The sequence below is a fragment of the Dipteris shenzhenensis genome, chromosome 23, assembly GCF_047967505.1.
Source record: "Dipteris shenzhenensis isolate YYH24624 ecotype China chromosome 23, Dip_SZ_1.0, whole genome shotgun sequence".
NCBI lineage: Eukaryota > Viridiplantae > Streptophyta > Polypodiopsida > Gleicheniales > Dipteridaceae > Dipteris > Dipteris shenzhenensis.
This window is the reverse complement of record NC_141618.1, coordinates 19,822,283-19,832,982: the sequence shown is the minus strand read 5'-3', so window position 1 is coordinate 19,832,982 and position 10,700 is coordinate 19,822,283. Positions and strand designations below refer to the sequence as shown.

Here is a 10,700-nt window from a genome sequence, read left to right as displayed (position 1 = left end):
TGCCCCCTCATAATCATTGTCAATGAAGCAAAACTGAAACGGTATCGATAAAAACTCGATATATAAGGCTGAATTCCTTTGAAACTTCACATTTAAACACGGTTTGAATTGACAAACACCTTTACTGGATGAGCATTCAGTTAGACATCATGCAACTAATTCCATTGGTCACCACCAAGGTACCAATGGGTAACATCTCTTTCAATTCAACCATTGAGCCTAGCATTCAGTTAGACATCAACCCTCAACATTATTGAGCTGACTTGATATTATGCAAACGTGTGTGTGTGTGTGTGTGTGTGTGTGAATGGGGCCATAAAACCATTATTAGTGAGCATGTGTGTGTGTGTGTGTGTGTGTGTGTGTGTGGGTTGCCAAAAACCAAAAGCAGGAGTGGTGATGTGAGCAAGTAAGGAGCGCATCATAACAGCCCAAGGCTGATCATCTCCTTTTAGGTCCTTGTTTCAGAGCTTGCCGTCAAACCACTTCTTGCAGCGCACTTTTTTTAATCTTGATGCCATATGCCGCTCTCAATCTGGTCTCATCGAGCATTTCAAGCTCTACTAGTCTTTCTGGAAATGCCTCATGAGATATTCGGTCTCTAATTGCAACTTTGAGATTGTTACCCCCTTCAACAGAAACACCATAATAAGTTTATCCATATCACGTAAAGTACTGATCAGAGTAAGGTGCATACAGGAGGGAAATCCTGAGTAAACTTCCAGACGGAATTGCTTGTCTATTACAGTTATAGTACCTCCAAGAAAATGGCTGTCAAATAGCATAATTACAGGAGCAAACCACAAGCAATCCCGCAAATGATGCCACCGCTTAATCTCAACCAATGTACAGACATTGTTCGACAAACAATTGGATGGCTAGCAATTAGCCTGCTCTCATATATGTTACATTTCCTCAAAAAAAAACAGATTTACAAATATGATGCAAAAGAATCATGCTGTCTCTTTGCCAACTAGATTTCTATTGGTACAATATGTAGTCGAAGCAATGCAAAAAATTGCCTTCTGTATTCACCCTTGCGGATGTCCGCTCTATACAACACTGAAAAACTTCTGGAGGAGATATGGCTTCCAGAAAATCATTTCTGACAGCTAAACCATATAGTCAATCATCATCTGACAAACAAATTATCCCAGCACATGCAATGTTCCCAGCTTCATCAAAAATATCTGCCGCCAACCCTAAACCATTGCTTAAAATTTGAGCATGTTGACCGACCATTTGAGGTGAGGTTCTACTGTATATACTTTCATTGATGAGCCCATATGCAGCCTCAGAAACAGATAATGTGCGTGTATTCTCCTCAGCCTGTGGTTCTAAACTGTTTACCAGAGGGGCCCTTGACACCTCATGGGTTGAATTATTAATGATAGGCCTTTCAAGTGAGTTGCCCATCGCCATAGAAGAACTGGAAATTGGCATGGGAAGTCCTATAAAAGGGAGGAGGTCCTGGGCCACACCTTGACTCAATTGTGGCAGAGAGCTCATAATAGAACCAGCTGTATTGACATCCCCTGAGAATGGAAATGTCACGTTGGAATGAGAAGCGACAGCTGTTGAGTATGTAGTGACATAATATGTGGAGGTTCTTCCTGTAGAAGCTGCTGTGAATTGATTTTGAGTGGCAGGCAGACATGTACCCCCATTGAATAAATTCGTGGCTTGGGCATTTTGTGTGGATGAAACTGGAACAGCATACTGCAAGCTGGAGCTTGTGGGATTTCGCACTAATGCCATGGATGAAGGCATTCTATTCGGTGCTTGAGTAGCCTGGCATGCACGTTGTGTCGGAGACCTTGACAAAAAGAGCTGACTGCTCTCACGAAGGTGAGGACTCTGACTAGGAGCATGATGTGTAGGCCTTGATTGACACGGCATCAAAGCCACAGGGCTGTTAGCATGAGCAGATTGCAAACACATTCCGCCCGTGGCCTGGACTTGAGAATACGCTGCTGCTGCATGAGTCGCTGATGATTGTACAAAAACCCCTGCAGACGTGCTTGGTGATGTAGCAGGAACCACTGGCCGCTCAAACACAGATGCACTATTTAATGCAGCAGCACCAGGTGAAGCTGATGGCAAGGTGCATCTATTCTGGTCTCCACCCGAAACTGGGGGTATTAATATACCCCGTAGAGTTGATGAAGGTGTCCTCATATTTGCTAATGTAACCTGTTGCTGACGACTCTGCGTCTGACCAATACCAGCAAAATCTTGTGTACCACTAGCGGTTCCTGCAGCAAATCCTGGGAATCAGGGCTTCATGTGCACAATGCATCTGGTACACTGAATTTATGTATATCCCATGCCCACACAATTTTTTGAAGCTCAGGAACGTAAAAATAAGGATATACCTGAGTTTACAGAACCAGAATTGTCATGACTATTTTTCAGCCTGAAAACCTCAGCTAGACGACGATTCATCTCCACCTTTTTCATATTTGTCTCTAGGGTTCCTGCTTTCTGTGTATACTTCTCATCCTCCTCTTGTATCATTGCCCTGAACTTTTTCTGAATTGCCTCTAGTTCTTTTCTATATTGAGCATTTAATCTGTCCTTCTGAAATTGGCACATAGAGCATCACAAGTAATGGTTCCGTGTTAGCATATCACCAAATACAGTCATAGCATGGTGTCATAACATCTTCAAACTAGATGAACACAGTTCCTTCTGAAGTTAGCACATAGAGCATCACACGTAATGGTTCCACATTGGCATATTACCGAATACGGTCATAACATGGTGTCATAACATCTTCAAACTAGATGAGCACACAGTTATAGGTAACAGTGACGATTAAATCAATGAAAACAGAAATAAAGCATGGATTAGAATCTACCTCTGCTTCATGTGCACTCTTAAGTTTATCTTGCTCTTTCCTTAGTCTCATCAACTCTTGAACCAATGGATCAGCGTGATGTGGCTGATTCAATCGTAATGAAATATTCTGCAGACTGCGGGTTACAGATGTGCCAACAGAACTACCAGTGCCTGTGGTCACTCTTTGGGCAACAGCACACGAAGCATTCATTCCTGCACCAGATGAAACCTGTAGAGAACTTGCTGGCATGCCTCCTGGTTGACTGATTGAACGATTGGTACCGCGCAATGTAGTGGCAGGTAAATGGACGGTTCCTGATGTGAGAGAAGCAGGAGGACGACTAGTTGCAATATTGTGTCCCAACTCACTTGTGTTACTAAAACTCTGCACGTCTTGAAGCCGTTGCTGCCCAGCAGGAGCTACAGTAACAGCTTGGGACTGCTGCACTTGGAATTGAGGCAGCTGCTGGTGAGGTGCCAGCTGCACCTGTGGCCGGGGTTGTGATTCTGATTGTAAGCATGGTTGTGGGATCAGCTGCACTTGCAGTTGTGGTGGTTGTGCCGGTGGTGGTTGGTTGACACTCGTTCCCACAAATGGATATTCCTGGTGCCCTGTAATGACAACCTGTTGTACACCAACTCGGTCTGTGGATGGTGTAGACAATCTTGGTTGCTGCTGCTCCTGCTGCTGATAATCTGGATGAGGATGTTGCTGCTGCCCTGTAATGACAACCTGTTGTGCACCAACTCGGTCTGTGGATGGTGTAGACAATCTTGGTTGCTGCTGCTCTTGCTGCTGATAATCTGGATTGGGATGTTGCTGCTGTTGATGTTGGTGATGCCTCTGTTGATCATGGTAGTGATGCTGCTGCCTTTGCTGTAAAGTACTCTGTGGGCGATGACTTTCTTTCTGGAATGGTCCATCTGAATGTCTTCTACCTACTTGGTTATTAATTTGAACATTCCCTGGAATGCTAAGAGTATCTGGAGAACCACCTGGCTGAATTTGTCTTGTAACTGCCTGTGAAACCGGTTCACAGATACTTGTTGTCCTGGCAGAAGAAACATGGGAGTCTGACCTTCCAGGTCCCAAGGAATTTTGAGCAGCACTATTGCCAACATGTGGATTTTGATTTAAATGGTCTCCTGCTGCAGATGAATTTATATTTCCTTCGCTCATAGCCACAAATTCTACAGCCCTATGTATAACAGGTGCCACACCTAAATCCACGGCGCCTAAGACTGACTTTAAAAATGCAGGGAGAACATTATATACATATGTTTCACTGACGTCAATGCTTCCAACATCAATATTAGGAAGGGGAGGTGGAATCTGGCCAGCAGTTATCATCTGTATATGTGAAGTCATGAGCTTGTTCTCCTTCTCGCGTTCTTCAAACTGTCGCTTCACAATATTATCACGTACTGACTTAAATGATATCCCTAACATGCTCTTGTTCTTAACGTAGTAGTTTTCTTCCCGAGACAGCATCTGATCTTCATGCTTTGACCCGAGTTTCAAGATTTTGATTTTTGAGCATGTTGATAGATATCGCTCCTTCAGTTTCTCTAAGAATAACTTTTTTATCCTATCAAGATTTGTTATTTGTGATTTCTGAACATTCAACAGAAATTGCATCCGCTCTCTCTTCTGATTGGTCACTTTTTCCTTCATCAATGTCAGGCTTCGTGGTGAAGGTTCTTGCTGTTCCGAAGAGACTCTGCAATTGTCCACACAAAGATCTCCCTCACTTCTTTGCTCAATTTCAGCCCGGTCTTTTAAGTGGGATGAAGGGGCCACTTTTTCAGACAAGGTGGGTACTCGCTGCTGCTCCAATGGTGATGCATTCAAAACTGTTTGCCTCAAACTCTGTGTCTCCCCTTGTGAGGACATTTCCTTTCCTGGTTGTGCATCAACAAGTTTTGGGTCTGCTCTTTCCAATAAATCATGTTCTTGACCTCTTGAACTCAAAGACTGCTGAACAGAATCCTCAAAAGCAGCAAACCTTTTCTTCCATCGTTCCTCCAATCTAGCATAAACAGTCTCAACTTTGTCAAGCTGTACACCAAAGCAGGACTCTGCCAGACACAGAGTTGCACGGCGATCTATTGAATAATGTTGTTGCTCAGCTGCCAGCCAGCACTACACAACAGATTGAAAAGGGTCTGATTAGTAATTCAACCATCTCCACAGATTTACCGTTACTAGAACAAGCCATTACATAGCAAATGTACAGAAGTTTCATCTGATGTTTTAACTTTCTTTCTATACAAACTTGATAGAGCTATATACCAGGGAGAGCTCGATTGCATGTAGCAGATGTTTTTCCTTTGGCAATTTGAAGGAGCTTCCAACTGAAAAAAGTAACTGTTCCACATGCACTGCTGTATCTTCCTGAGGAAGGAAGGAAAACTATGTCAATGAGCTTTCTACAAAACATTGCAGAGTCAAGCACATGTGAAAAAATAACTAAAGAGCAAGGGTAGTCAAAAATAGTCAGTGCATATCACTCATCGACATCATCTAACAGAAGTTCATCTTTCCACTCATTCGCAAACTATTTGAAGGGAAGCATCTAGGCAAAGATGGCTATGACTGCTAATATGCAAGAGATATGCATCCTATCACTGTTTCGGAGGACAAGGGCCACCAATAAATGCCAAAAGACCAATCTTGCATTCCTTTGTATCATACACATTTTGTTGTTCACCCAACCTAGACATGCAAAACAATTGGTTGAACAAGCCATGAGAATTCTCTGCCCGAAATATAATAATTAAAAAAACCAAACCCCCCATACCCCCACGAGAGGGGAGCAGGTTAACTAAACTTTATGCCACCCAAGTGAAGTGTACCTGAAACTGCAAAGCCTGGCAGAGCTTAGCCAGATCAGGTTTCATGCTCAAAAGCAACTGTTGTTGCTCTGTCCTCACACCAGCAACAGGTTCAATTGGACCTTCATTACCACTTTGTTGCTGAGCACCGTCAATCGAACCCTTCTTGGGTATTTGTGGAGAGGATTCACTTGGTTTGGCCAAAGCTTTCTGGAGGCCCTGGCCACTCTCCACTCTCAGTGCACCAGCAAAGCCCTCAGTACCTGCACGTGGATCAAGTGATATCTCCCGCTCAAACAAAGTGCTTCTTCCACTCTTCAATCCAATAGGACCGGAACAAAGTTCTGCCATCTCAGAAATCCTTCGTTTTTTCCTCCGTAATTCATCTTCCTCTTCCACTAAACCTTGTGTATTGCTATTAGTAGTAAATGAATCTTCACAATATTGCACCTTTTTCCTGGTCCTCAGCTCTCTTCCTTGAGCATCTTGTAACTCTATCTGCCTATCCCTTAGCAGCTCCAGCCAAAAATCTGTTGCAGTAACTGTGTCTTCTTCAGCAAGTTCCTCATTGGTCTCTCCATATAAGAGGACAGCCTTGCTATACCGTCCTGCTTCTCTTGGACAAAGAGCAGTTTTCCAATAGCGATTATTACAGTAGGCTTCAGTCGAGACTTGTCCTCCTAAAAGAAGGTTTGCATCTTCCCTGGAGTAGCTGATTTCCTGAGCTGTCTTTACCTGCTCTTTTCGTCCAGAATTATTGTCAAATAATGCAAAATTTATTCGAGCTCCCCATCTCAACAACTTTTGGCATAGCGCAAGGGTAAAGGCATTGTAATTATTATCAAGATCGGTGTTCTTTCTGGCAGAAATAAGGACTCTTTCCTCAACAGTATGAGGAGAGTAGAACCTGCATATTGTCAAGTTTTCGATTTGGGGATTAAACCCCACTTTAGTGAGAGCTTGAATATCAATCTGAGGATTCCAGTCACTATCAAATATAACTACACAATTTACAGACAGCAGCTTTATAGATGCTGAACATGCACGTTTGTCCAGTAGGAAGACAAAACACCCAGAATCCTGGGCATTGAAACGCTGCACAGCTGCCATTTTCTTATTCATTACAAGACAGGCATCAACACGCTCATATGAGTTAACACCAAATTGTTGCTGCATATAGTCATCCAAAATTTCCATTTGACTGGTCTTCTCACTTCGTAGATGCATCTGCAAAAGCACAAACAATTCAAATGAATCCATCATTGAGAAAAGAAAACTAAATTACTATTAAAGGAAATTCTCACCATTTCCCTTGTCTTTTACTTTCACAAAAACAAGAAAACATACTTTCATTCTTCCACACCCATTCATACGAGCCAAATAAGACTCTAATTTCCCTCCATCTGTGATAGCTAGACACCCTTGAAAAAGCAGGAAATCAAAATTAAAAAACTCGCATCTTCATAATGATAAAAACTCTTCATAATAGCATCCATGAAAGGAGCTAAATAAGCACCTGCAACAACCAAATAGGCAAAAAAGAAGCAAGCGGATGTCTTTAAAGTTTTAATGTAATACTCAAAATTACCTCTGTTCTCTAAGATAGCTGATGAAGGCGATGGTCAATTTCCAGCATGAGTATTAATCGGAGGGATAACCTCTCAGTAAACAGCGGATGGCCCTTATTGCGCCAAAATAGACTGCTGACTATGCAACTAGGTGTCTCTGTCACCTACGTCTGGCACTAGTGCATATTGTGTTTATCTCTTCTAAACTTGTTGCTAGATGTAGACCTTGCAACCCTTTGCCCCGCAAAGACACACAAGTGCGCAACAGTGGCAGGGCCAATCACGGTCAAAGTGGGCAGCAACTGGACCAGACCAAGCCGGACCAAGCGACCCCAGTTGGGCTTACCAGATCAATCAAAAGGGACGACCAGATTAGGTCGATCAACTAACCGACCAGTCCAATCGTTCATGTTTTAGGCCCTATTTAAGGAGTCCTAGGCTCTCATTCCAGGCAGCTATCCCAAGACTCACTCTACACGATTCTGGCCCTCCGTTCCAGCAGCTAGTCTTGACCATAGCCAAACAAAACGGCGGAGCAGATGCCACATATCTAAGAGCCATGGTGTAACCATAGCAAGCCAACAGTATCCTCCTAGGCGTTGAGTTCAACAATAGGCTCCCACATCAGTTAGGGGAGTTTCCATCACATTTTTGGTGTCATTTTACAGCAGCATGATACTCCAATGGATATCCATTTTGTACGCCATTATAGCATTCATGTAAAAGAAGATGTAGGGCATTTTTACCAACATTATATATATCATAAGTTGTCCTTCATGCTTGAGGTCTCTATTTGCATTCATCTTTCAGCACGGTAAGTCGCCACATGTTACACAAAGAGGCTTGCAAAGGAAATCTCTCTCTCTCTCTCTCTCTCTCTCTCTCTCTCTCTCGTGCCATGGGCAGACAACATGATGCAACTTGGAGCCATGTGACTATTGTGGGCTCCTATGGCCTACAGGGATAAAGCACTGGTCTGCAATTATTGTGGGCTGGAATTTGGTGGAGCCACATTTGGGAGGTACAAAAACAAAGGGAGTTGAAGTTTTCAAGCAAGTGCCACCACCTGTGGCACACAGATTTGAACTTCAAGCTGCAGCCCATACCAATGAAGTTCAAGAGAGCAGTGAAGAAATTGAAGCAGCGGGTAGTACTCTGAAGAGGGCAAGGCAGGAGCATGCAAGCTCCTCTTTTCAAGGTACTGATGTACAGCCAGCACATCTTGCAGGAGGAAAAATGGGACAGCTTAACATTAAGAAATCAATGAGAGGTGTCTACGAGAAGCAAGCTCGTCAGGAGATACGTATACATTTTATCAATGCAATTTGCCTTTTCATGTTGCCAAAACTCCACAATGGAGGCACATGGTGAGAACCATCTCTCGCATTGGTGAGGAGTGGGAGGGTCCTACCTGCAAGGCCTTGCGCACTAAGGAATTGAAGGAGGAGGTAGATCTTGTGCATGGAGAATCGCAGCCCATAAAGGAGGCTTCGGCACAGTATGGTTGCAGCATCCTGTCAAATGGATGGAGTGATGGGAGACATGTTATTAACATTTTGGTGTCATGCTGCAAGGGTACTACTTTCTTGCATGTTGTTGATGCTTTAGGGGCAAGCGTTAGTATCACGGGGGAGTTTATCTTCCTTCACATAAAGCAAAAAATCTTGGATATTGGCGACAACAATAAGGTACAAGTAATAACAGTTAATGCAAGTAATTGTGTCTCAATGGGCACAATAATTAAGGAGTTCCCGCGTATCGTATGGAGCCCATGTGCAGCCCATTGCTTGGATTTGCTGATTGATGATGTGGGTAAGTTGGATTGGGTGTCATGGCTTATGGACACAGCTGGTGCCTTCATCCGATTTGTCACAAAGACGCCTAAAGTGTTGATTACGTATAGAGCTAACAATGACCTTAAGTTATTGAAGCCTCCACAAACACACTTTGTGCATATGTGTTGTCATGTGCACGGATCGGTATCTGACGTGTACTAGTTACACAGAACTAGCTCAGGTTAGCTTGGGGAGGCTTAGAGCTAGGCAGGCTTGATTCTCGGGTTGAGTGGCAAGGGTACGAACTATTTATAGGTCTTCGCTATTTTTGGCGCCGGGGCCCGAGTCTATAAAAGAGGCCCAGGGGGTTCAGTTCTCAGTGTGCAGTTGGGAGCAAGTCTCGTTCCCAGGTGCTAGGTCTGATCCTGGATTGTGTCGCGGACGCGCGCCTGCATCTTAGCGTAGTCCAAGGCCCAGTGGCAGATCCAGGGCTTCACAGCGCCACCTAGTGGTATGGGACACCAGGCTGGTTTGGGATCTGATTGGGGGTTCGTGCCAGTAGCTCAGCTCGTGACTCGGGGGGACATCTTCTGATTCGGGATCACATCCCGTAGATGTCACGGTTGGGTGGTGAGCAGCCTGCTCAGTTCTGATGTTGTGTGTGGTTATTTTGCAGATCAGGGGTTTCAGGAGTGCTGGGATGTGTCAGTTGGTATCAGAGCCAACTCCTGAGGTAGGAACTTCTGATGCGAGAAATTTGACGGATTTCGCTTCCAGGTATGCCCTAAAATTCGAGATTACCTGCTGCGTTTTTGCTGTCTACCTGGGGTATAAGGGGTGAAGGAATATCTGGAAAAGGCAGGAAGAAGGAGAGGCTTGATTTCGAAATTACTGAAGAGCCTAAGTGAGAGAGGGAGTGAAGTTCTAGCTAGGAGAGTGTGGAAGAGAGGCGAAACAGGGCTGTTAGGTAGGAGATGGAATCGGGATGCTGGTTAGGGCTGCACAGAGGTAAGTGTCGCTGGTAGGTGAGGCTGAGGAGTGCGCCATCTGATGGTGCAGAAATCGGCCCAGGCAGGGGGTGCGTCAGGCTGAGCAGGGTGCGGTCAGTAGCATCTAGGGGTGGCTGAGGTGCGAAAAAGCACCACCTTCCAAGCTTGGAAGGTGGCGCAGAAAAAAGCATCGACCCTCCAAGATTGGAGGGTGTGCATGCTAAATTTAGCCCCAAGCCCCAATTTTGGGAGGCCAGCTTTTCTGGAAAGCGTGGCTAGGCTTTTCTAGAAAGCACAGCCTCCAGAATAGCTGTGCTATCTTCTATAAAGACTGGCGAGACCTCAAGTCCAGCCATAGCCTCAAGCTTGACAGCGCAAGAACAGCCTGCCCCTACCAGAGTTCCGCCATCTAGCTACGGCTGCAATAGCAGCAGCTCTGCGACCTGCCTCTGCCTGAGATCCGCCTCCACGAAACGGCTGCAACAGTAGCAGCTATTCCGTACTGTACGGCCTGCAGCGGACCTGCAGAAGGACACCATCACCTACGCGAGCTGATCGTTGGTGCACGACATCTTCTTGTTCCAGCCAGCTTCTCTGATTTCGCCACATCTTGGAGGGACGGTTTCTTTCCTCTACTCTTCTCCTTCCAGTTTCGATTCTCCCAGCTATTTCTCTCAGCCTGTAATCGAGTC

At 44.7% G+C, this 10,700-nt stretch overlaps 1 protein-coding gene across 1 annotated transcript in view; it reads right to left on the bottom strand.

Moving 5' to 3' along the window:
- Positions 1–740: 740 nt before the first annotated feature.
- The window catches only part of LOC147887091 (uncharacterized), a 91,467-nt gene continuing 81,507 nt past the window's right edge, over positions 741–10,700 (bottom strand). The window contains exons 15-19 of the mRNA XM_087394042.1: positions 5,698–6,903; positions 5,135–5,236; positions 2,861–4,984; positions 2,376–2,580; positions 741–2,255 (exon numbers count right to left, since the gene is read on the bottom strand). Of these exons, the coding sequence (XP_087250168.1) occupies positions 1,126–2,255; positions 2,376–2,580; positions 2,861–4,984; positions 5,135–5,236; positions 5,698–6,903 (4,767 nt within the window). The 3' untranslated portion in view covers positions 741–1,125. The remainder of the gene's footprint in view (positions 2,256–2,375; positions 2,581–2,860; positions 4,985–5,134; positions 5,237–5,697; positions 6,904–10,700) is intronic.